Raw genomic sequence first — 26,409 nt, 5'->3', positions numbered from 1 at the left:
TAGATTTACAGAATAGCTGCAAAGAAAGCACATAGTTCCTCTGTACACTTCACCCAGTTTCTCCTAATGTTAACATTTTGCGCAGCCATCATACATTTGTGTAAATGAAGAAATTAACATTGGTTAATTACTAATTAGAATCTGACTAATTACTAGGTTACTGTTAAACCACAGATTTTATTTAGGCTTCACTAGTTTTTCCACTAATGGCCTTTTTCTGTTCTAGGATTCAATTGATCCAGTTTAGGATCTGTAACAGTACATTTAGTTACAAGTCTCCTCAGTCTCCTAATCTATGCCAGTTTCTCATTCTTTTTTTGTTTTTCATGACCTTGACACTTTTGAAGAGTAGTGGTTAGATATTTTGTACAGTGTTTCTCAGTTTGGGTTTAGTATGATGTTATGGCATGAATAGGTGGAGGTTATGGATATTTGGGAAGCATACTACAGAAGTAACGTTCCCTTTTCAGTGCACCATACCTGTGTATGATATCAACATGACTTACTATTGATGATGTTAACCATGAACACATGGTTGAGGTGGTGTTCATGGCGAATATTTTGATATACATTTTTGGGGGATGTTTTTAGGAACTATATCCTTAAGTTAAACTCTTTTGTGAGAGCTACTACTATATTGAGTTATTAATTGTTTATTTAAAAAAAGAGAAAAAGTTTCATTTATATTGTAAGTTTTTTTTTTTTTAACTCTAGAAGATTTTTTTTTTTTTTAAACTCTGAAAATTGGCTGTAAGAGTCTAGGCTTGTTAGGGTTTCCAAAAAGAACCTCAGTTATCTAGAAGCTTATTGTTAGATCCTGTGAATTACAGGAGCTAGGGAGGTTAAAATTTTTAGCAGTAATTTTACTAATTCAAATGTACAGTAATATATTTAATGTTTAATGTCAACCCTCACCTATATGTAACCTGGATGTTCCTTCGCTTCCTTTGGTTATCACAGGCACTAAGCTCTGCATACTTTGTGCAGATCTGTAAGTTTGGTATCAAGTTTGAGGGATAGATTAAGTTTATATAAGAGAGTTTGAGTAAATACGGTCTTGATAGAATAAAGTAAGGGCAGAAGAAAAAGGAAAGAAAAAGGAAAAAATTACAACAGGACATTAGAGGCAATTGTAAAAGAAGAAAACACAATAAATCTTAATCTACCAATCTTTGGATTCTAGTGTATTTTTATTTTATCTAGTCTTTCTAAACTGCACACTCATAGCATTTATTTTTATCTTGGTGCATTGGGGCTTCTGTGCCAAGACCCATTAGTACTAATTGGAAGAACAACTTTGTAATTCCCAGTGCAGTGATGGGAATTTGACTCTTTAATTTCCACTTTTCTTTATGTTCTGAAGGAAATAGTTTCATTAAAATAAAATTGAGTTTTGTTATATTTATTTCTTATTACTTTTTAATTGAGATTCACATAATATAAAATTGACCATTTTAAAGTATACAATTTTTTTTAATGTGTTCACTATATTATGCAACCGATGCCACTGTCTAATTCTCAAAACATATCTATAATTCCAAAAAGAAACCCTGTATAATTAGCTTTTACATTTGGAATTTTTGTTTTATGGTAGTTGAGATTTAATTCCATAGACATTTATCGAGTACTTACCATGTGCTAGGCTGAGTACTGGAAGATGTTTAAACAAATCATTTTAGTTCAATATGTTTTGTTACATTGTCCCTCTTTTAATTTAAAAGGTGATTATTTACTTTATGAGATTAATATATTGGCAGCTGAAATAAGTTGTCAGAGTATCACATTTTTCAGCCTTACCTGGGTACATGAGTGTCGGGCAACTCAAATTTTATACTGCTCTGTGCCTGTCTGAAAAATGGCATGAAATCTCTATAAGTATTGATTTTGTGGTTACAAGTAAATGTTAGTGAGTCAGCAACTTCGCAAATATGGAATCCCATGAATAATGAGGATCAACTGTACATTCAAATCACATATAAAGATGGCAGTCCTAAGTTTCTTGAAGTACTTATTTTCTGACCATCTTATGGAATATTTTAGGAAAAGAATGTCATTAATCATTTGTATTTCAGCCTATTAACATTTTAAATTGTGTACATAGTTGCAGATTAGTTGACCTTGTACTTCATATCCCTCTTCACTGAACACTCATTTGATATTTGACATAGTGCTCCTAGCTCTGGTTTTCCTGATTCAGTTCATCTAGTGGGCAAAAGCAGAGACTGCCTTTCATAACTATTTTGTTGTTATACTGCAAAGTTAGGATAATGCAATATCAGTGGTAGCTTTTTCTAGTTTAAAAGCGTACAATAACTTTACTTACTGCTTTTTTATCTAAACTGACAGTTTCTACCCTTTATTTGGATTATTTACATTTAATGTAGCTCTCAGTAATTTGGACTTTATTTTTATTTTGGTCTTTTTTTTTAAACTAAAAAGTTAGTAAATAAATATTTGTAAATATTTATATGTTATATTTATTATAAAGTATTTAATTGTTATTAAAATGTATCTCTTAAGGACCTCTACTAACTATGGTTGGCCATAAATGTAGATGGAATAAATATATGTCTACAGGCCGGGTGCGGTGGCTCAAGCCTGTAATCCCAGCACTTTGGGAGGCCGAGACGGGCGGATCACGAGGTCAGGAGATCGAGACCATCCTGGCTAACCTGGTGAAACCCCGTCTCTACTAAAAAAATACAAAAAACTAGCCGGGCGAGGTGGCGGGCGCCTGTAGTCCCAGCCGCTCTGGAGGCTGAGGCAGGAGAATGGCGTAAACCCGGGAGGCAGAGCTTGCAGTGAGCCGAGATCCGGCCACTGCACTCCAGCCTGGGCGACGGAGCGAGACTCTGTCTCAAAAAAAAAAAAAAAAAAAAATGTCTACATAGTATGATTTCAGGTGGGCTAAGCTCTTCCTTCTTAAGATATCTTTTTAAGACGGGCATGGTGGCTCACGCCTGTAATCCCAGCACTTTGGGAGGCTGAGGTGGGTGGATCATGAGATCAGGAGTTCAAGACCAGCCTGACCAACATGGTGAAACCCTGTCTCTACTAAAAATACAAAAACAAACAAACAAAAGATATCTTTTTAGATGTGCAAATACTTACATAAGTGATTTGTAGATTTAGTGTAGTCATCTGTCAGTGATATTAGCCCTGGGCATAATATTCTGTGTAGTGCTTTGTAAAATAAGAGAAATAACTGGAGACTACCATTGTTAATTACGTGAACTTATATTCTTTATCAGAGTAGATCTTGTAGTACTTTTGTATATATCACTTTTTTTCTCTTTTGGAAAGCTAGTAATATGTTTCTGAACCTTTTAATAGGTCATAGAGCTGTATATATTGGTGTTCACGTCCCATTTAGTAAAGAGAGTCGTCGGCGTCATAGGCATCGCGGACACAAACATCACCACCGGAGAAGAAAAGATAAAGAATCAGATAAAGAAGATGGACGGGAATCTCCTTCTTACGGTAAGAGAAAACAGTTCTTCTTTAACAGTTTAAAGTTCCTATTTTCCTGGAAAGTATTTTCTTTTAATTGAATATTTTCTTTTAAAAATTGTGTGTCTGCAGTAATGTAGTCACATTGTATACATTGGGGAATACCAATTGAAGTAAGAATTTTTTTATATAAGAAAAATCTTTATAGGTCAAGATCTCTTTGGTATAAGTGAAAAAATAAAGGACTTTATTTTCTTCATTGTATCCCATCCTTGGAATTGGAAAAGTTATGCCTAGTCACTTAGGCTCAAATTTAGTAGAGTTTCATTTTCTTTCCTCTACTATATATTTAATTACTTACATATGCAATGGATAGACACTGGGAATGCTGAGGCTGTCATGGAAGTGATTAAAGTTTTTTTCCTCCTCCTTTTTTTTTTGAGATGGAGTCTAGCTCTGTCACCCAGGCTGGGTTGGAGTGCAGTCGTAACGATCTCGGCTCACTGCAACGTCTACCTCCAGGGTTTAAGCGATTCTGTGCCTCAACCTGCCAAGTAGCTGGGATTACAGGCACACACTACCATATCTGGCTAATTTTTATGTTTTTAGTAGAGACGGGGTTTCACCATGTTGGCCAGACTGGCCTTGAACTCCTGACCTCAAGTGATCCACCTGCCTCAGCTTCCCAAAGTGCTGGGATTACAGGTGTGAGCCACCATGCCTGGCTGTTTTTTTCTTTCTTACACCACAGTTTTGGCCAGAAGATTTTATCCACTAGGCTGGATTACTTGGTTTTCTGTGCAACAAAAGAGTACTCTTATTTGATAATATTAGTTATATAAAAGGACAGGATTTTTTTGTTTGTTACTTGAAAGCAGAGAAGTTAGTGGTACCAATAGAAATCAGAAAGAAAAACAGGGACAAGACTGTTATCTGATGATAAGCATAGATAGCCATGTTTTAAGTGGCCCTGAGAGTGGGAGAGAGCCAAAAAAAAAAAAAAAAAAAAAAAGGCTGTAAAACCTGAGGAGGATTCTTAGACATTATACTTAGTTGGCATACAGGGCATTATTAGTATAAGGCCATCTGTACATCCTGGGTCCTAGTGAGTGCTTTCTAGTGAAGAAAGCTATGTGAGCCATATCCTATAGGCACTCGCGTGCTACGCTAAAAGAAAGTTTTTGTGAAAAGGCAAAGAAAAAAAATTATTATGTATAATATAGTTACTGCATGAACATAGGAAGAAAATACTGATGGCATAGTAAAATCTAAAGTGCAAATTATGTGTCTAAACATTCTATTAAGCCCTAGACAAATGGTCTTATATTTAACCATCTTAGTAGTTTTAATATATAACCATCTTAGCATTTTAAAAATACAGATGTTAAATTCATTTTATAGATCAGGAAACTTCAGCCCAGCAAGACTGACAGGAATCTATTAAACTCTACTAGGCCGGGCGCAGTGGCTGACGCTTGTAATCCCAGTACTTTGGGAGGCTGAAGCGGGTGGATCACGAGGTCAGGAGTTCAAGACCTGCCTGGCCAACATGGTGAAACCTTGTCTCTACTAAAAATACAAAGAAAGAAAAAAGTTAGCTGGGCATGGTGGTGGGCACCTGTAATCCCAGATATTCGGGAGGCTGAGGCAGAGAATTGCTTGAACCCGGGAGGCAGAGGTTGTAGTGAGCAGAGATCGTGCCACTGCACTCTAGCCTGGATGACAGAACCAGACTCCATTTCAAAAAAAAACCAAGAAACTCTACTAAGAGATACTGATGACCTAGTAAATCTAGTAAATATAATACTAAGTGGTCATGTAGCTAGCAAAGGAAAAACAAACACTGAATTTAGAAAGGGTCACTAGTGAACTTTTTTGGGTGATACTAAGTAATTTAGAAGTGAAAAATACTTAAACAGTAAAAAACTGTGCTATACATTGCAGCCATTCAGTTTAGGATATCCTGGGTTCTTCTGTGGGTGAATGGATCAGGATGCTTCTCTTATTCATACTGAGTTAAAAGGGCACACAGTATTTTTCTGGACAGAAATGTTGTTACTTAACTCTTAGATATGTTCACCTAAGTATGTGGTTTGATGTTTTAAACTAGGATATGGGATTAAAAGTGTAAGTATAGGGGCTTCAAAAATAGACTATAATGAAGAAAATATTTGACTTTTCAAAGGAATAACTATTCCTAGAAAAGATTTATGTCCCTGAAGTTTTTAACTACCAATTTGTATCTGCGAAAGTGCTAAAAATGAAGTCTTTTCGTTTCGGCTCTCTAAAGGGATTACACAGGACTTTGCTTCTAAACAGGATGGAATAACAGGGATTAAATTTTCTCCCCATTTTATTTTAATAATTATTCCTATTTGGGGGCTGTTTTCCATTGCATTTTCCTTTAGCTTTATTGAGATATAATTAACAAATAAAATTTGTATACATTTAAGGTGTATAGTATGATTTATATATATATGCACACATATACATTGTTAAATGATTATCACAATCAAGTTAATTAACACATCCTTAACCTCATGTAGTTGCCTTTTACTGTGTATAGTGAGAACACACACAACTAAAGTCTACTCTCTTAGCAGATTTCAAGGGTACAATACATTTTTTTCTTTTCTTTTTTTTTTTTTTTTTGAAACTGAGCCTTTCTCTTTCGCCCAGGCTGGAGTGCGGTGGTGCGATCTTAGCTCACTGCAACCTCCGCCTCCCAGGTTCAGGCGATTCTCCTGCCTCAGCCTCCCAAGTGGGATTACAGGTGCCCTCCACCACGCATGGCTATTTTTTTTTGTTGTTGTTGTATTTTTAGTAGAGACAGGATTTCACCATGTTGGTCAGGCTGGTCTCGAACTCCTGACCTCAAGTGATCCGCCTGCCTCAGCCTCCCAAAGTGCTGGGATTACAGGTGTGAGCCACTGTGCTCCGCCATTACAATATTATTAACTATAGTCATCATGTTGTACATTATTAGATCCCCAGAATTCATTTTTCTAATTCTGAAAGTTTGTAACTGCCATCCCATTTAAAGTAGTTGGAAAACCAGATAAAATGTGTGAAACAGTAGTTTTGAGACATTGTACAAAAAGCAGCACAGGACTTTGATTTCTGAGAGGGGAGAAGCAAGTGAGATAATACCTATGATGACCTGAGCTTATTACCCAGGGACAGTTTCCAGGCCACAGCACAGGGAGGGGAACCCAAACAGAACCTAGAGTTGAGGAGCATAGATTGGAATTTGGGGAGTTGAAAGAGGCTAGAATTTGAGGTGTTGAGTTCAAGAGAGCAGAGAATACTCAAGAGTTCCAAAGATCTGAAGAAGGATCCTTTTGAGTGTTTGGCTGATCACTGGTCTAGCCATGTGTGAGAGGAAACTTACCTGTGGCCTGGGAAAAACCTACCAGAAAGTAGTAGTAGGCTAAGCAGTTTCTGTACTTTCACACAAGACTGTGAATAGTTTGTATTCCCTTCAGCCACAGTGGAAAGACTTCGACATATACAGGGTATTGGATAGAGTTCTCAGGAGGCTCTGGCCTTAGTAGTGAGTCTAGATTAGTTTTACACTAAAGACTGCAGTGAATCTGCTTTAAAAATTCTTAAAGGCAGGTCTTGAAAGAATTAAGTTAACTGTATGCCAGGGCAAAGTATTACACTACTAAAAGAAAGAAGATAAAATCTGTCACCTGACCATGTTAAATTCCCAATATCTGGAATACAAAAATTATCAGGGATATAAAGAAGCAGGAAAGTATGAGCCAAAACCAGGAGAAAAATAAATTAATGAGACAGATCTAGAAATGGCAGAGTTGATTGAATTAGAAAATAAGAATGTTAAAGCAACTAGAATAAATATGCTCAAAAGGATACAGAAGAATATGATTGTGTTAAAGAGAGCTATTGAAAATAGGAGGAAGCCCCAAATGGAAATTCTAGAGAGGAAAAAATACAATATCTGAAATAGAAAACACACTGGATAGGATTAACTGAAGATTTGCTACAGCAGGAAAAAAAAGTAATCAGTGGTTTTGAAGACAGTGATGGCAGCTATCCAAAATGAAACACAGAGAATGACTGAAAAAGAATGAAGGGAGCATAAGTAATTTGTGGGACAATATCATGTAGTCTAACATGTATGACTGGAATCCCAGAAAGGAAGGTATCAGAAAAGGTACTTGAAAAAATTATAGTTGAAGAATTTTCAAACTTAATGAAAACATTGAACTCATAGATCCAAGGAGCTGAACAGACCCCAAGAAGAAACATAAAGAAAACATATAATGGCTCATAAGAATCAGATAGCCAGAATCAGAATGTAATAAGCCTGAATGTGTATGCATATAACAACAGGTGCAGAATACATGATAAAATTGGAAATAGATCAATCCACAATTAGAGTTGGAGATTTTAGCTCTCCTCTCTAACAGAATAAACAAACAGAATATTAATAAGGATATGGAAGACCTGAATAACACTGCCCAACCAGACTGATACTGACATTTATAAAACACTTCACCCAAGGACAGCAGAATACATCCTCTACAAGTGCAAATGGAATATTTACCAAGATCATATTCTAGTCCATAAAACAAGTCTCAGTATAATTTAAAAGAAGTGAAAGTATGTTCTCTGATTACAATAGAATTAAACTAGAAATGTCATCAAGAATAATTCCTAGGTATTTGGAAATTGAAGAAAATACTTCTCAATAATCATGGGTTAAAGAAATAATCACAACAGAAATTAGAAAATATTTCAAACTCATTGAAAATGAAAATAGTATAGGCAGGTAACTGAGATAGATTTTTGCCAAGTAAAGACAGTTCTGATATGTACACGATTTATACATGGTACTCTGCAGAGTGAGGACTATCTAACATTCTGATTTGTTAGATGTAACTAAAGCAGTACGTTAGAGAAAAATTTGTAGCATTTAATCCTCATATTAGAACAGAAGAAAAGTTGAAATCAGGGACTTAAACTTCTAGCCTAAGAAACTAAGGAAAAAATATAGGGCAAATTGTAAGGAGAAGATGGGAAACAAAATTGAAGGAGAATGAATAAAGTAAAAATCAGAAAAAAACAATAGCAAGACCTCAATCAGAGCTAAATCTGGTACATTGAAAAAAGATAAATAGATAACTGTAAAGCCAGATTGATCAGAGGACAAAAAGCCCCCACAAATGACCAGTATTAGAAAATTTCAATATACATCCTGCAGAAATTAGAAAACTAATTAGAGGTCCGGTCGCGGTTATTCCACCACTTTGAGAGGCCGAAGCGGGTGGATCACTTGAGGTCAGGAGTTCGAGACCAGCCTGGCCAACATGGTGAAACCACGTCTCTACTAAAAATAAAAAATCAACTGGGAGTGTTGGCGCACGCCTGTAGTCCCAGCTACTGGAAGGCTGAGACAGGAGAATTGCTTGAACCTGGGAGGCGCAGGTTGCAGTGACCTGAAATCTTACCACTGCACTCCAGCCTGGGCGACAGAGGGAAACTCCACCTCAAAAAAAGAAAGAAAGAAAGAAAAAATGCCCAGAGCGGTGGCTAATGCCTATAATCCTAGTGAGACAACCAAGTAAAAACGGCTCCCACGACAGTCTACGAGCACTGGAAAGATGGGGTGCAGCAGTGAAAAGTTCGCGCCATTTGCAGAAGGGAACAGCCTGGCCCCTCCTGTTCCTGGATAGTAATCAGGAATTCAGTTGGTGAGGTGGACAGCCTGTTAGCAGGACTCCTTTCAAAGTGTCTGTGTGCCTGATCTTTCCCTGCCATGTGACAAGAACCCAGTTTTGTCTACAACACCAGCACTTTGGGAGGCCAAGGCGGGCGGATTGCTTGAGCTCAGGGGTTTGAGACCAGCCTGGGCAACACAGTGAAACCCTGGTCTCTACCAAAAACACGAAAATTAGCCAGGCGTACCTGTTATCCCAGCTGAGGCACGAAAATCGCTTGAACCCAAGAGGCAGAAGCTAGTGGGCTGAACTTGCGCCTCTGCACTCCATCCTGGGAGTGAGACGCCGTCTCAAAAAAAAAAAAAAAAAAAAAAAGCGAGCTGTAGTTTTTGATGTCACGTTTTCATGTTTTCGGATGGATAAAACCCATTTGGGAGTTGTTTATATGAATATAAAGTATAGAGGGATATATAGGTTAGTCTGTGTTTCAACAAAGATAATGTTTCTCTAAAGATATACAAGGTCTATTCAATATAATATTTAATATAAAAGATAACTGATACAATTCATTAAGGGTGAAATATTAGGGACATTTTAGTCCATTCTTCAAAACTACAGTCAATGCTGGGAGTGGTAGCTCACGCTTGTAATCCCAGAACTTTGGGAGGCCGAGGCAGGTGGATCACCTGAGATCAGGAGTTGGAGAACAGCCTGGCCAACGTGGTGAAACTCCGTCTCTACTAAAAATAATTACCCAAGTATGGTGGCACATGCCTGTAATCCCAGCTACTCGGGAGGCTGAGGCAGGAGAATCGCTTGAACTTGGGAGGCGGAGATTGCAGCAAACCGAGATGGTGTAACTGCACCCCAGCCTGGGTGACAGAGTGAGACTCCCTCTCAAAGAAAAAAAAAAAAAAGCAAACTAATAAGAAAATATTATGGATGGCTTTGTGGCAACTAAATTGATAATTTAGATGAAATGGGCAAGTTCCTCTAAGAATATAAACTACCAAGCAGAAATGCATTAAAGAAGCCAGACATGTTGACGCATGCCTATAATTTCAACACTGGGAGACTGAGGCAGGAGGATTGCTTGAAGCCAGGAGTTCAAGACCAGCCTAGGCAGCAAAGCAAAACCCTGTCACAACAAAAAATAAAAAATTACCTGAGTGTGGTGATGTGCATCTCCCCAGCTGCTGGGGAGGCTGAGGTGGATTGATCCCTTTAGCCCAGGAGTTTTGAGACCACAGTGAGCTATGCTTGTGTGACTGCACTCCAGCCTGGGCAACAGATACCATCTCTTAAATAAGTAAATTAAAAAAGGAAGAAATTGATTAAAGACATTAAATTTGTGGTCTAAAACTTTCTGACAATGAAAATTTACTCTCAGATGGCATCAAGGATGAAATAAACTTAAGAAAGAAATAATAGAGATTTTGCTAGAAAACGTAAGAGGAGGGAACACTTCTCAATTTTGTTAATGAATCCAGCATTACCCTGATAGCAAAACTGATCAGGGATATTACAGGAAAAATACAGCTATGGACAAAATATTTTTGCACATATGGATTAGAAAATCCCTAACAAAATTACAACATTGCATCCAGCAATGTTTAAAAAGGATAATATATCATGGGAGTGGTAGGCTGAGTAATGGACTGCAAGATATTCATCTCCTAAACCCTTGAACCTGTGAATGTTACCTTATATGGCAAAGAGGACTTTGAAGATGTGATTAGGTTAATTTTTTTTGTTATAAATTTTTTTGAGACGGAGTCTCACTCTTGTTACCCAGGCTGGAGTGCGATGATGCGATCTTGGCTCACTGCAACCTCTGCCTCTCGGGTTCAATCTATTCTCCTGCCTCAGCCTCCCAAGTAGCTAGGATTACAGGCCTGCGCCATTATGGCTGGCTAATTTTTGTATTTTTAGTAGAGACAGGGTTTCACCATGTTGGCCAGGCTGATCTCAAATTCCCGATCTCAGGTGATTCACCCATCTTGGCCTCCCAAAGTGGCTGGGATTACAGGTGTGAGCCACCATATCTGGCCTAATTTTTTTTCATTTGTTTTTGTTTTTATTTTTGAGATGGAGTCTTGCTGTATCACCTAGGCTGGAGTACAGTGGCATGATCATGGCTCATTGCAGCCTCTGCCTCCTGGGTTTAAGTGATACTTCTGTCTCAGCCTCCTGAGTAGCTGGGATTACAGGTGTGTACCACCATGCCCGGCTAATTTTTGTATTTTTCGTAGAGATGGGGTTTCACCATGTTAGCCAGGGTGGTCTGGAACTCCTGACCTGAGGTAATCCACCTGCCTCGGCCTCCCAAAGTGCTGGGATTGCAACTGTGAGTCACCATGCCTGGCCAGGTTAAGAATTTTGGAGTGGGAATATTATCCTGGATTATGCAGGTTGGCCTGATATAGTCACAGGGATCCTTAGTAAGAGGAATCGGAAGATCAGACTGGATATAGATGTGACAGAAAGAAGCAAGTGGCTACAATGATGTCAGGAAGGGATCCTGACCCCAGGAATGTAAGCTGCCTTCAGAAGCTGGAAAAGGTAAGGGAATTTGATTTTCCTAGAGCCTCCAGAAGGAACCAGCCCTGCCAACACTGTGATTTTAGCCCTCATTTTGGACTTCTGGTATCCAAAACTGTAAGAGAATAAATTTGTATTATTTAATCCACCAGGTTTGTGGATTAAATTTGTTACTAGCATGATGGCCAAGCTGGAAACCTAAGGTTGGTTTAAAACTTAAACTTATCTGTCAATGTAACTAAGTAATCTCATTAACAATACAAAGTTTCTCGAAAAGCAGTACAACCATTTAAATAGGTTCAAAGTAAGCCTTTAACAAAATTCAATACCTATCCGTGATAAAACTCTCTGCAAACTAAGAATAGCAGGAAACTTCCCTAACCTGATAAAGGGCATCTACAAAAACCAAAAACCAAGAACGCCACCATGTAGTCAATATCACATTTCACAATGAAAGACTGAGTATTTTCTGTGATTTGGGAAAAGGAAAGGATGTCCTCTCTGTTGACTTTTATACAACACTCTACTGGAGGATCTAGCCAGTGTAAGAAGACAAGAAAGAATACAGGGCATAGAGATTGGAATGAAAAAGTAAAATGGTCTTTATTCGCAGATACAGGATCATGTAGGTAGCAAATCCTAAGCAATCTACAATACTTAAGAGAACTAAGTGAGTTTAGCAGTTCACAGGACATAAAATCAATTATATTTCTATATAGTTGCAGTGAGTAATGAGATTTCATTTAGGGGTCATTCTGACAAAGATTTGTGCAAGACCTAAATGCTGGAAAGTTTAATACAGTAGGAAGTTCAATCACAGTATGTTTCTTTAATCCTGTATAGGTCTTAGGTTATTTCTTCAATATGAAGGCTCATGACATAAACATACTGGAAAATTTTCAGACGTTTTTTATATGCTTCTCTTCCTATTCTTTGTATTTTTCTTGTCCTGGAGTTCTTGACCTTCTGCATCCCTCTTAATCTTTTATGTTTTCTTCCTTCTTATCTGTTGTTTCTGCATTCTCTGAAATTTTCTCAGATCTGACTTTTACAAAGACAATTCCATCGAATCTACTCTTTATCCTGTTCAGATATCCTTGTTGCATCCACAAGTACTTGGAGGATTGTTCACTTAGGTGTAAATTTTGAGTGAGAACTCATCTCTCATATTCAGGGTAACTATTTGTGGTGGTTTATTTGTTTATATGGGGCCGTAGGGCTTTCAACTGTCCTGGACTAGTATTTATGCTAATTCCTCTGTTTCGGTCTCCTGTACTACACGAGTAGTTGAATATCAGATGCCATGAGTGGGTTATCTGTTCCTTGTAGTGACTTATTCTACTTCCCAAACCCCAAGCTTACAGTTTTGTTTCTCCATGATAGTAGGAAAATATAGTTTCTGTATACTTGAAGTTTTGAGTTTTCTCATCATTTTTTGGAACTTGGAGATTTTCTATTTTTTACTCTTTAACATAGCTTGCATTTTATTTTATTTTATTATTTTATTTTATTTATTTTAATTTTATTTTATTTTATTTTATTGAGACAGAGTCTCTGTCGCCTAGGCTGGAGTGCAGTGGCATGATCTCAGCTCACTGCTATCTCCACTTCCCAGGTTCAAGCGATTCTCCTGCCTCAGCCTCCCGAGAAGTTGGGATTATAAGCGTCCACCACCATGCCTGACTAATTTTTATATTTTTAGTAGAGACGGGGTTTCACCATGTTGGCCAGGCTGGTCTCAAGCTCCTGACCTCAGATGATACACCTGCCTCTGCCTCTCAAAGTGCTGGGATTACAGGCATAAGTCACAGTCCCTGGCCTTAGCTTGTATTTTAAATATTCTGTTCTAACTTTTCCATGTAGTTTTGGTGAGGAAAAAGGGCTGCCTTTGAACATTATGTTCATGTTTTGGAATGTTACTTTTATTTTTGTTTGTTTAGATCAGTTATTAAGCTAGTTTGACTTGTTTATTTTTAACATAATTTTCTTTTTATTCTATGGAGGTTATCTTTCTGTGACTTTTTTTTTTTTACTGGATTGTTGGTTCTTATTTCCTTTCAGAATTGTGATAGTTCAATAATTAAGAGAGTTTTGATAAAATATATTTGTTTATACAGGTAACAAAAGTGTTTCATTTTCAAAACTGAATTTATCTTTGAATGACTGAATTTATCTTTGAATGACTTGAGGAAAAATTTGAGTATATGTGAATTCTTATTTTGTAAAGATACACCATCCCAGAGAGTTCAGTTTATCCTTGGTACTGAAGATGATGATGAAGAACATATTCCCCATGATCTCTTCACGGAAATGGATGAACTGTGTTACAGAGATGGAGAAGAATATGAATGGAAAGAAACTGCTAGGTAATACTGCTAAGTCTCTCTCTCTCTCTCTCTTTTTTTTGTTTGAGACGGAGTTTTGCTCTTGTTGCCCAGACTGGAATGCAATGGCGCGATCTTGGCTCACTGCAACTTCTGCCTCCCAGGTTCAAGTGATTTTCCTGCCTCAGCCTCCCTCTCAAGTATCTGAGATTGCAGGAGCTCGCCACCACGCCTGACTAATTTTTATATTTTTAGTAGAGATGGCGTTTCACCGAGCTGATGGGAGTGGTCTCGAACTCCTGACCTCAGGTTATCCTCCCATCTAGGTCCCCCATAGTGCTAGGATTACAGGCATTAGCCACCGTTCCCGGCCTAAATCTCATTTTTAAATGGGCTTTCCTTGATTTCTTTTTGTAATGGGAATATTAAGTTGAAAGTATGAGATATCTGGTGCTTTAAACCAGTGAGCAGAGAATTTCCTTATTAATTGGTAGAAATTCTATCTTTAATTTTTCCCTTTATTCTCAAATTTGTTTACTTAAATAATCCTTTATACTTTAATAAAGAAATTATGTCATTGTAGATTTTAATATCTACAATTTTGTGTATTGCAAGTTTAGATGAGGAATAGAAGTAGAAACTATATGAAATTCCATAGTTTGTTTTTGTAGACTTAGTATTATGATAGCTAGAATAGAAAGAGGAACTACAAAGGACGTTTGTGACTATAGATATTGTAGACCATTAGCATAATTTATGAAAATGTGTTTGTAACCATAGTCTGTTTGGTCATCGTTTTCTTTGTTTCTTTTTTTTTTTTTAAGAACAAATTTTTCTTTATCACATTAAGATAAACAAATGGAATCTTCATTACTTATAAAATATTTTTATATATTATGCATTCAGATGGCTGAAATTTGAAGAGGATGTTGAAGATGGCGGTGACCGATGGAGTAAACCTTATGTGGCAACTCTCTCTTTGCACAGTCTTTTTGAACTAAGGAGTTGCATCCTCAATGGAACAGTCATGCTGGATATGAGAGCAAGCACTCTAGATGAAATAGCAGGTTATAGTAAACTGACTTTTAAAAAATATGTAAGATGTAGTGGAATTTTAGACATTCATTTAATAACTATATGCTGAGCTTCTATTCTGTGGAGTACAGTATAAGGAAATAAGATAGATTTTTTGTCTGATAAATTTGCAGATGAGGTTAAATTAAACAGACGTAAGTGTCGTATCAATAAGAGAGTGAATAGTGGCACAAGCAAATACAGAGTCTGTTCTCTGGAAATTCAGAAAAGAGTTTTTTGTTTCCTTGTTTTTTGGAATGGGGATGTGGGGAATAGCCACGGAGAACATTAACTGTACAAGTTACTCATAAAATGTGAACACATGGGAACGAGGAGTAGGTGATACAAGAGAAAAAGTATTTTAAGGAAGAGTAAAGAAGTCTAGAGTAGTATAGACAGGAATCTCAGGAAAGTCAGTTCTATGTGAATATACAGATTTCTTCAGTAGTGGTAGGAGGTATGTGGGGAAACCCAGTTAGAGATTGGATTGTGACTAGCCTTGAATTATTGGAATTTTTTGTTGTTGTTGTTTATTTGTTTTGGGGGAGGGGGGATCACAGGGTCTCTCACTGTCATCCAGGCTGGAGTTCAGTGGCACGATGTTGGCTTACTGCAGCCTCCGTCTCCTGGGCTGAAGTGATCCTCCCACCTCAGCCTACTGAGTAGCTGGGATCACAGGTGTACACCACCACGCCTGGCTAATTTTTGTATTTTTTTTAATAATTTTTGTAGAGGTGGGTTTTCGCCATGTAGCCCAGGCTGGTCTTGAACTCCTGAACTGAAACGACCTGCTCACTTTGGCTTGCCAGAATTTTGGGTTTACAGGTGTGAGCCACGGTGCCTAGCCAAGAAATAGGATTTTATTTGGTAGGCATTTTGGTGGTCTTGATGGTTTTTAAGTTGAGGAACAGTATGATTTGAGATACATTTAGGAAGATCATTCTGGCAACAGAATGTAGGGTGGCTTTGGATTAGGAAGAGTTTAGAAGCAAGTAGGCCAGTTATTCTCTAGGAACAGTCTAAGCAAGGAAAGAGCTCTGGTAGGCTGAGCAATGAAAATCAAAGGGGGAGATTTGAAGGATAATGTGGAGGTAGAAAGTAGAAAAAGGCAGCTATAATACAGCTTTTTGTTCACTAACTAAAATTAATGAAAACCAAAATTAAGTTCGGTGGTAATGAATTTGATGGTGTGACTACCATTGTAGATTGCTCCCATGGAAAAACAAAAATCTGTGGTATTTAGTCTTCAAGAGAACCATGAGCTTAATACAATTTCTCAGGCTAGAAATACTTCAATTTTAGCCAACTGTTAGATTTGACTGTGTGCTGCAAATATTTAAATTGTCAGTCCTTACTTGTCTTACATGAGTAACTGAAAAATTAAGTTAAGGTTGGGAATATTGAATTTGTATAATACATATGGGTTTCAGACTTTGGTTTGCAATTATCACATAATACCATGTAGTACTTTTAGTGTATGTTGTATAATCTAGTGTTCATTTATTTGGTAAACTGTAGTTGTTGTGTTAATGTTAACGGTTTACCTATTACGCTGGTCCTTCCAGGGTTTTTTTTAGAGTTACCATATAGTTTTGAAAATTTGACCCTCTTCTTCCAAGTTAGTGCCACTGTTTAAAAATATTAATATATATTTTATAAATTAAAAAGTTTAATCACTGCAGTAATGTATAAAATGGCATTGCCATCAGTTTCCCCATTCCCCACATCCCCTTCACAACCTGATTTTACTCCTCTTCCGAGAACTTACGACCTCATGACGTTTTATCTATTTGTATGTTGGTTTCTCTGCCTCTCGAAGAGAGCAGAAACTTGGCTCTGTTTTGATATTGTTAAACTGCTGTATTCCTAACACATAGCGGACACTCAGTGAACAGTTAATGACTGAGTGGGTCCTGATACTCATCTGCTGGAACAGTTTTGGGGTAGAATACGTGGTTTGGCAATAAAATACCTTTACATCTTAGGAAGGTAGTATTATTGAATATTCAGCTTAATAGAATTTATTGTATTCATACAGGAAAGCACTTTCAGCTATAGGAAGGCTAATTAGTATATAATAGTAGCCTCTTTATAATTAATAGTATTTATTAAAATAAGGGAGTCTTTATAATTCCTTTTTATTGGGTGGATAATATTCATTTATGCATTGATTATTTAATAGTGATAATAAAACTTTCTAGAGTTACTTAAGATTCTAATTTTTGTCATAAGATTTCACTCACAGTTTATTTATTCCTGTATTTTATGGTCATCTGAATGTTTAGTAATTTATTTTTTTTCATTGAATAGATATGGTATTAGACAACATGATAGCTTCTGGCCAATTAGACGAGTCTATACGAGAGAATGTCAGAGAAGCTCTTCTGAAGAGACATCATCATCAGAATGAGAAAAGATTCACCAGTCGGATTCCCCTTGTTCGATCTTTTGCAGATATAGGCAAGAAACATTCTGACCCTCACTTGCTTGAAAGGAATGGTGAGATAAGTTGTGGCATCCAATTTTTTGCTAACACTTCTACTGTAACAGCTTTCCAGAACATTACGATTAACATTTGGGGATCTTTAAACACTCACTATACCTACCTCTGAATTATTTCTCCGCCCTGCTTTGTTTCTTTTCAAGGCCTCTCGTATAATTAATTAAAGAGGCATAAATTATGATCTATAATTTTTAATTTTACCTTTTTGAAATTCTAAATCTTGGGTTTGAACCTTTATTTTAGATTTTTCCTACTTTTTTTTCCTCCTGAATATACTTGGTTTGCTGGTATAAACAAGTGTTTTTGGATTGGTTTGCTGATTTCACGGCTCTTTATTTGTACAACTTGTGAAAGGCTTTTATGACTGTTCCAGTCTTACACTAAGGGTGACCTAGTTGGTGTCTTCTAATCCGTTGAGAATGGCTCAGACCCAGGTCTACATATTCCGCCTTTCCACTCTCATTCTTAGGTTACAGGCAGGTTGTGTGGCATGTGGGAAGACAGTGTTTTTACAGTTGTTTACCTCTGTGAGTGTCCTAATGCTGGCACACTTGGAGGTTTTGCCTTTCCTTATTTTCTTCTGTGTAAAGCAGAGGAATGCATCAGTAGGGTTGAGAACTCTGATGACAGTGAGTCTGGAAAACCCGGGTGCAAAGGATTGGAGTGGCTTATGAAGTACTATAGCCTCCAGCAGTTGCTGTAAGCTGCTACTATTACCCAAAGCTTGTGAGGATTACAGTGAGGACTAGTGGAGTATGGGACACGGTGCCTGCTCATCTTTTTTATCCCTTAAATAATAGTATGACTTTTAAGTGTTCTACCAACAAGCAAGCATAGGTGATAGGGTCTAATATATCTAAAGCTGACAATAATCATCTTTTGTATCTTCCACTTGGCCATGAAAACCCTTTTTAATCCATTTAAAATTATGTCATCGTGTATTTAAACAATCTTAAGAGTAAAAGAATATGTCTTATGGACCAGAATTCAATGTAAAAGGAAGCCATGTATAGTGCATTGTAACTCTCTTTTTTTGTCTTTTATTTTTTGTTTATATTCTCTCTTTTGGTGAAATAAGTTCATTTATCCAGAGGGACCCTATTTAATCTTTACATATGCGGTAATTCCTCTTTATAATTTGGTCATCATAAAACATTGGCTGTTTTCTTTTAAATGCTGTTTTAGCATGTTCTTTTGTTGAAATATAGTTACAATTTGAGTTTTTCCTGCATGTAGCTTGTTGTTTAAATGGTGTTTTCTAATGGATTATAGTTTAACCTTTAAATATTTCTGAAAACCCTTGAGCACGTAACTTTGATTACTTAGGCTATATGGAATTGATTATTGTATTTGCATGTTTTTCATAGAGAATGTTATTATTTTAAGATATACTTAGTAGAAATATGAGGGGTTTAATTATAAGTATGTATGACCTTTTGAAATATTTTAGACCTACTGCCATATTGCTGTTGGTGAGAAGTACTCTACTCTTAGCTAGTGAAATAAAAAATTATATGTACTTGTTTTAATGTATCTGCTACATATTAGAAGTGAGAAGCATACTTCAGGACATTTATTAATACTTTTAGAGAGCTCAAGAATATGTATCCTTTAAAATTGACATTGTGGTTCTCTTATTACAAAAGTTCTGTTATTTGCTGTTGTTTTTTTATAAGCTTGAGAGCAGCACCACCTGTATATGGTGTCTTACTGACTTAATATTATAAATATTTAATATCAGTTTTAAGTTAGAAATTATTACTTAATATTAACATGAACTTTTTCTCTAAGACATAATTATCTCATAGCTGTTTGGTAAAATGTAGGAAAAATACGCTAGATATAAGCTATTACTTTTGGTGGTTTTTGGTTTGAGTTCTATTATATTAATTTTGTATTACATATTTTCATTTGCTATTTATTGTTTAAGCATTGACTTTGTATTGATATTGTCATTGTAAAAAATGCCATGCTATTGGTCATTCTAATTTCTAACAGGATATTGCCCCCACCATCTGTCATTAACAATTTTTTTTTTGTATGTTCTGAGAACTAATTATAGTTTTAAGCAACTTTTTAGTGACTTTCTAACATGTAAAAACCCAATTGACATGCTAACCATCACAACATGACTTTGAAATTTTGGGCCTTTGAAGTATGCAATTTATAGTGTAAATTGATTTTTTTTTTTAATGTCTCTATTTGCCTTCTGCAGTGAACTTCATCATTTTTCATTTATTTGTTTTATCTCAGGGGAAGGCCTTTCAGCCTCCCGCCACTCTTTGCGAACAGGTCTGTCTGCCTCAAACCTTTCATTGAGAGGAGAATCACCTTTATCTCTTCTTCTCGGTCATCTTCTTCCTTCTTCAAGAGCTGGAACCCCTGCAGGCTCAAGGTGTACAACCCCAGTACCCACCCCTCAAAACAGTCCTCCTTCTAGCCCTAGCATCAGCCGCCTGACCTCCAGAAGTTCCCAACAGAGTCAGCTTCAGGCCCCAGAACTACTGGTTTCACCTGCCAGTGATGATATTCCCACAGTAGTAATTCATCCGCCCGAGGAAGACTTAGAAGCAGCGCTGAAAGGCGAGGAGCAGAAGAATGAGGAAAATGTTGACTTAACTCCAGGCAACTATCCAAAATCCTCCATGTGTGGTGCTTTCTGCCTCTGAGTCACTTGCACTTGGAATGCCTTTTAGCACATAGCTTAAGCAGCATATGTAGATAATGCTTATAATTTATTTTTGACTTCTGCATGTTTTTTTTCTTTATGGTATATTGTGTTAGGTTGGTGCAAAAGTAATTGTGTTTTTTGCCATTGAAAGTTTGCTTCACTTTCAATGGCAAAAATTTCTTTCAGTGGCAAGAACTCAATTACTTTTGCACCAACCTAATAAAAAAGAGTAAGATTATTAAAAATTTGAGTTACAAAAAGACTACAAAGAAGACTACACATAATTTAAGGCCTTTTAAAAAAGTTTCACTTAGATTTAGAGGTCAAGGTAGTTGAACACTTCAGTAAAACATAGACTTTTTTATAATGTTGTAATTTGCCATGAACTTTTTAATATTTATTTATGGATGTATTTATTTTATTTTTTTAGACTGAGTCTCACTCTGTTGCCCAGGCTGGAGTGCAGTGGCGCGATCTCAGCTCACTGCAACCTCTGCCACCCGGGTTCAAGTGATTCCCGTGCCTCAGCCTCCTGAGTAGCTGGGACTACAGGTGTGAGCCACCACACCCAGCTAATTTTTGTGTTTTTTGTATAGAGACAGGTTTTTACCATGTTGGTCAGGCTGGGTGAACTTTTTTTAGATTGGTAATTCTCTTTTCTTTTTTTGGAGTCAGGGTCTTGCTCTGGAGGCTGGAATGATCTCAGCTCACTGCAACCTCCATCTCCTGGACTCAAGCAATCCTCCTGCCTCAGCTTCCCAATTAACTGGGACCACAGGGGCATGTCACCATGCCGGATTAATTTTTATAGAGACCAGGTCTCACCGTGTTGCCCAGGCTGGTCTCGAACTCCTGGGCTCAAGTGATCCACACACCTCGGCCTCCCAAGGTGCCGAGATTACAGGTGTAAGCCACTGCGTCCCGCCTTGGTAGCTCGGTTTTGTGTGTGTGTGTGTGTGTGTGTGTGTGTGTGTGCATGAAGTTGACTCATAAGGTGAATGAACACATACAAATAAATTATAGTGAAGCGATGTGCCTTAAATAGGATAGAGTCATACTCTGTCACCCAGGCTGGAGTGCAGTGCCACAATCATAGCTCACTGCAGCCTTGAACTCCTGGGATCAAGCAATCTTCCTGACTTAGCGTTCTGAGTAGCTGAGACTACAGGCACATACCACAACATCTGGCTAATTTTTTTGTAGAGACAGGATCTTGCTGTGTTGCCCAGGCTGGTCTTCAACTCCTGGCCTCAAGCAGTCCTCCTGCCTTATCCTCCCAAAATGCTGGGATTATAGGTGTGAGTCACCAGGCCCAGCCATACCTTTTTTTCTATTTAATGCTTTTCTCCAAAGAATGTAGTACATTTTAGACTTTTTTTGGGGGGGTTGGGGGGAGACAGGTTCTCACTCTGTTGCCCAGTCTGGAGTGCAGTGGCATCATCTCAGCTCACTGCATCCTCCGCCTCCTGTGTTCAAATAATTCTCCTGCCTCAGCCTCCTCAGTATCTGGGATTACAGGCGTGTGCCACTACCACCCGGATAATTTTTGTATTTTTAGTAGAGACGGGGTTTCACCATGTTGACTAGGCTAGTCTTGAACTCCTGACCTCAAATGATCCACTCACCTTGGCCTCCCAAAGTACTGGGATTACAGGTGTGAGCCACCACGCCCAGCCTATAACTTAAGGGCTATAAAGTATGAAAATTTGGCTTATCCTTATATTGACTACATGTACATTTGTACATACATCTTTCTACCTAATTAATATAAAATAAGTATATTTTAGTGACTTTTTTACTATTTCAGCTAAGCCTCAATGTGATGGATACTGATACTAACCATTGGTTTTAATCACATAAGTATTATCACATTTCTCCAAAATACTGTTAACATCCAACACTTAAGTGGTAGCTTGGTTATTAAATTAGCCTATTTTTAATGTGTATACAAATATGTGTAAATTAGATGGACACACCCATTTTCAGAAACTTAGAAAAGTTAGTTGTCTTCCCCTACATCATACAACTGGTGACTGACAGCCTAAATCCTCTGACTGGAAATCCTTGTGTTCCTATCATTGTGAAGTAAACCTCTCTTTCTGTTGGCTTTATGGAAACACACCAATTACATTTAGCCAAAGCTCATTGTAGTTGCAAAAAAGGATATACTTTTAAAAGTACAAATAGAAGCTTCATGGCTAAATCATTATGACATTAGTTAAAATAGCAGTATGGCTGCCATTGTTTTATAGTTTGTTCCAGATACAGTGATAAGTGCTTTTCAAATATCATATTTCTAATTTTTGTAACGATTTGATGAGGTTGGTGTTATTCCTGTTTTTCAGTGAAGAAAGACTTGGAGATGTTAAGATCAGCCAGAGCAGGGATTTGAACTCAGGTCCACTTACAACAAAATCTATAGTAGAGTATTTCATTGTGAACTTTATCAGTTCATGAAAAAGATAAAATTTAATGATAAAGTAACTGAACATAAAAGAGGAAAACAACCCTATAAATAATTATTCAGAAGTAATCAGCATTCTAATCTTAAGAACTAAGAAGATTTACTATTTTTCCTTGAACAAAAGTGATTTTAAAAGCTACTTCCTTCCATTTTTCCTATATTACATCGATCAGTAACAACGACCACTTCTTGTTTTACCAGCTTCTGTGTTATAAATGATTAGGAAGTATAAATTTTATATAGGAGGGAAGGGGGAGGTGGGTTCACATTGGCTTCTTAGGCCATGTTAAGGGGATAAATTAACTGAGAATCGAACATACATTTTTTTCCCATGAGTTTTTGTGATGAGATTTATCGGCATTTTTGAACAGAAGAAATTAGAATGGAGAGGAGACAGGGAATTTCTAAAGACAAGAATTACAGTTAAAAAGACAACTGTAGATAGTATGTAATTGCTGAGGAACAATAATAGGGACAGCTATACATTATTCCCTGTTCAGTTACCTTTGGTGCTTAAAGCACCTAGAAACTCTAGTGGAGTTTCCTTGATGTCTGGTACTGTCTTAGTGGAAGAAAGTGGCCTCAGCATCATTATGTCTTAAGTGACTAACAGCATGGAGTTTTGTGTCATGGAGTCATAATTTGCGCGTACCTATAATAATAAAATGGTATTTCCCATTAGTTACTTTTTAGAAGATAATTATATATATAAAAGTTATATGTATAAAATTATAAATTATATAAATTAATATGTATATAACTTGTGGCTGGGCGTGGTAGCTCATGCCTGTAATCTCAGCACTTTAGAAGGTCAAGAGGGGAGGATCACTTGAGGCCAGGAGTTCATAGTGAGACCCTCATCTCTAGGGAAAGAAAAAAAAAGGAAGTGAATTTATTTTTTGTACTTGTAAATACCTTTTTCTAACACAGTGGTTCTCAGTCTCAGCACTATCCACATTTTGGGCTGGATGATTCTTGGCTGGGTGGTCGGGTGGCAGGGGAGCAGTCCTGTGCTTTATAGGATGTTTAGCAGTATCCTTGGCTAGCTGCCTGTAGCATCCCCGAGTTGTGACAACCAAATATGTCTCCAGACATTGCCACAAGTTCCTTGGGGGTCATAATCTTTCCTGGTTGGGCACCATTGCTCTAACTACCTCACTTTCAAATTTTTAATGACAGAAAATGTTGGTATCTTTGATTTACTTATGCATACATTTTTTTTTTTTTTCCTTAAAGCAAAGTAATATCGTCCTTCTGTGTTTGTGCTAATGATAGCTTTATTTTTTGGTAATTTGCTCATTTAATTCTGAATCCTAGGAATTTATTATAGGAGTAGGGAGATTGACTGATTGAGAAAACAGTTTTAGTTTAGCTGAGGTTGGGAAAGACTACACAAATCATAATGATGAAGAACCCTAGCATGCATCTGGCGTGCCAGTTTTGAAAAAGGGACGGTTTTCAAGATGACTAGGTTAGCCATGTGACTTCAGGTTATACCTGCTAACTTTGTCAGTGTTGAGTTCTTCATTATTTCTTCCTCTCATTGCTGAGATAGCCTTACTTTTCCTCAGAGCCTTCTCATCATTGCACTTTTCTCCCTCAAATCTGGCAACTAGGACTATTCTTGAAAACTGTGCATTATGGATGCTTTTGATTATACATACACAGGTGGAATACATTTAGCCTTTGAAAGTATGTAATGCTCAGCTGCATTTGCCACCAGGGCCTAATGGTATTCTTGATTTTCTTGTGTGGAAGTAGTTGGAAGTCACTGAAAAATACTGGTTAACTTTTTATCTCTTGAGCAAGGCAGGGACTCTTCTGGAAGCTTAGGGACAAAGGTCAAAGAAGAGGAATCTTCTTGGTGTGCCAAGCTAAGATTGTAAGAAATGAGTTAAGGCTTGGGAAAACATTTTTATTTCGGAATTGTTTAACTTTTTCAGAAAATAAGCACATGGCTAAATAGATTGCAAATTAAGATTTTTCATCACATCAACTTTGTAGTTTAGGTATTTACAGGGAAGTCTCTGTCATTAAGCGTAAACCATAAACCCAGAAGACTTAGTTTCAGTATTCATTGGTTATAGTATATTCTGTTTTACAAAAGTGAAAACTCCTTTAGATGTGTCAAGTATATCTGATGTACTTTAAATTCTGGAGCTTGATTACCAATACATCTTCGGACCTTATAGAGTCTAACCACAGAACAGATTTTAACTGAACTTCCATGTGTTGCTGTGCATGGGACAGTTAAGACAAAAAGTCAAGTCTGTTGTATTTCAGTACCTTTTCCTGCTATAATATTCAATGTCTTATGAATTATTAGTCTGTATTCTTGCACTAGAAAACCTTGGATGTTTTGAAAAAATGAGATGCATTTAATATTAGGTTGGAGCAAAGGAAATCGCACCAACCTAATAGTAGAAGTCTGTGTAGTGTACTTGAATTTAAATTTTTTTTTTTTTTTTTTTTGAGACAGAGTTTTGCTTTTGGGCTCACTGCAACCTCTGCCTCCTGGGTGCAAGCAGTTCTCTTGCCTCAGCCTCCCGAGTATCTGGGATTACAGGCATGCTCCATCACGCCCGACTAGTTTTGTAGTTTTAGTAGAAAGGGTGTTTCTCCATGTTGGTCAGGCTGGTCTCAAACTCCTGACCTCAGGTGGTGATCTGCCTGCCTTGGCCTCCCTGAGTGCTGAGATTACAGGCATGAGCCACAGTGCTTGGTCCTATTTTTTTTTTTCTTTTAAAGACGGAGTTTCTCTGTCGTTGCCCAGGCTGGAGTGCAATGACGCAGTATTGGTTCATTGCAACCTCTGCCTCCTGGGTTCAATCAGTTCTCCTGCCTCAGCCTCCCAAATACAGGCACACACCACCACGCCCAACTAATTTTGTATTTTTAGTAGAGATGGGATTTCACCATGTTGACCAGACTGGTCTTGAACTCCTGACCTCAGGTGATCCATCCACCTTGGCCTCCCAGAGTGCTGGGATTACAGGTGTGAGCTACCGCACCTGGCTGAATTTAAAATTTTTAAATTTTAACTTTTTTGCAGAATTAGAATTCATAATGTTAATGGTTAGTCTCATATTAAGCAGTGTTTTTATTTTATTATTGTGAAATGTTGGTGTTGAATGTCAGTTTTGAAATGAATATACTAATGCTTCAATATGTGTCTGTCCTTTGCAATTCAAACAACTATTATATCTAATCCAAATAAGGTATTTTTATGAGTTTGTCTGACTTTTAGAGATGGAGTGAGTTGCTTATAGTCACATAGATACAAAGTGGCAGAGAGTGCATAATTTAAACACAGATCCCTTTGGTTATAAAACCCTTACTCTGCCAATTTCATTGTAAAAAACTGCTTATTATATTTTAAAGTTGGATTTCTTAAGAGTAATGACAATAGGTATTATAGACATAAATGTTACCAAAGAAAAATGAAAAGTCTTGAGGAAACTTCTGATTATTGGAGATTATGTTAATTCAACCTGCATTTATTTAATGTAGCTTTTTTCTGAGTTACACTTAGGGTTTGTCAGATAATTTATTGTTGAAAGCATGCTAAGTATAGCTAGGCTTCATTAAGTTCCATGCAGTTCACATGTTTGTGATAATTAAAAGTATATTCCCTAAGTATTTTTAATGGTAATCAGACTCAGGTCTTCTATCTTTTGTGGTTCACACCAACTCAC

General features: G+C 37.2%; 1 protein-coding gene across 4 annotated transcripts in view; it reads left to right on the top strand.

The window, feature by feature from the left end:
* The window catches only part of SLC4A7 (solute carrier family 4 member 7), a 105,036-nt gene that overhangs the window by 27,108 nt on the left and 51,519 nt on the right, over window positions 1-26,409 (top strand). For 2 of the 4 annotated variants that reach the window (XM_008009315.3, XM_038002939.2), the window contains exons 3-6: window positions 3,334-3,480; window positions 13,906-14,044; window positions 14,909-15,069; window positions 17,387-17,575. In XM_008009315.3, coding sequence (XP_008007506.1) covers window positions 3,334-3,480; window positions 13,906-14,044; window positions 14,909-15,069; window positions 17,387-17,575 — 636 coding nt within the window. Of the gene's footprint in view, window positions 1-3,333; window positions 3,481-13,905; window positions 14,045-14,908; window positions 15,070-17,386; window positions 17,576-19,832; window positions 20,205-26,409 lie in introns of all 4 variants that reach the window. The other 2 variants (XM_038002942.2, XM_038002940.2) reach the window with 2 other exon arrangements.

Source organism: Chlorocebus sabaeus, chromosome 15 (genome assembly GCF_047675955.1).
Source record: "Chlorocebus sabaeus isolate Y175 chromosome 15, mChlSab1.0.hap1, whole genome shotgun sequence".
In the NCBI taxonomy this organism is placed as follows: domain Eukaryota; kingdom Metazoa; phylum Chordata; class Mammalia; order Primates; family Cercopithecidae; genus Chlorocebus; species Chlorocebus sabaeus.
This window is presented reverse-complemented; position numbering and strand designations above follow the sequence as displayed.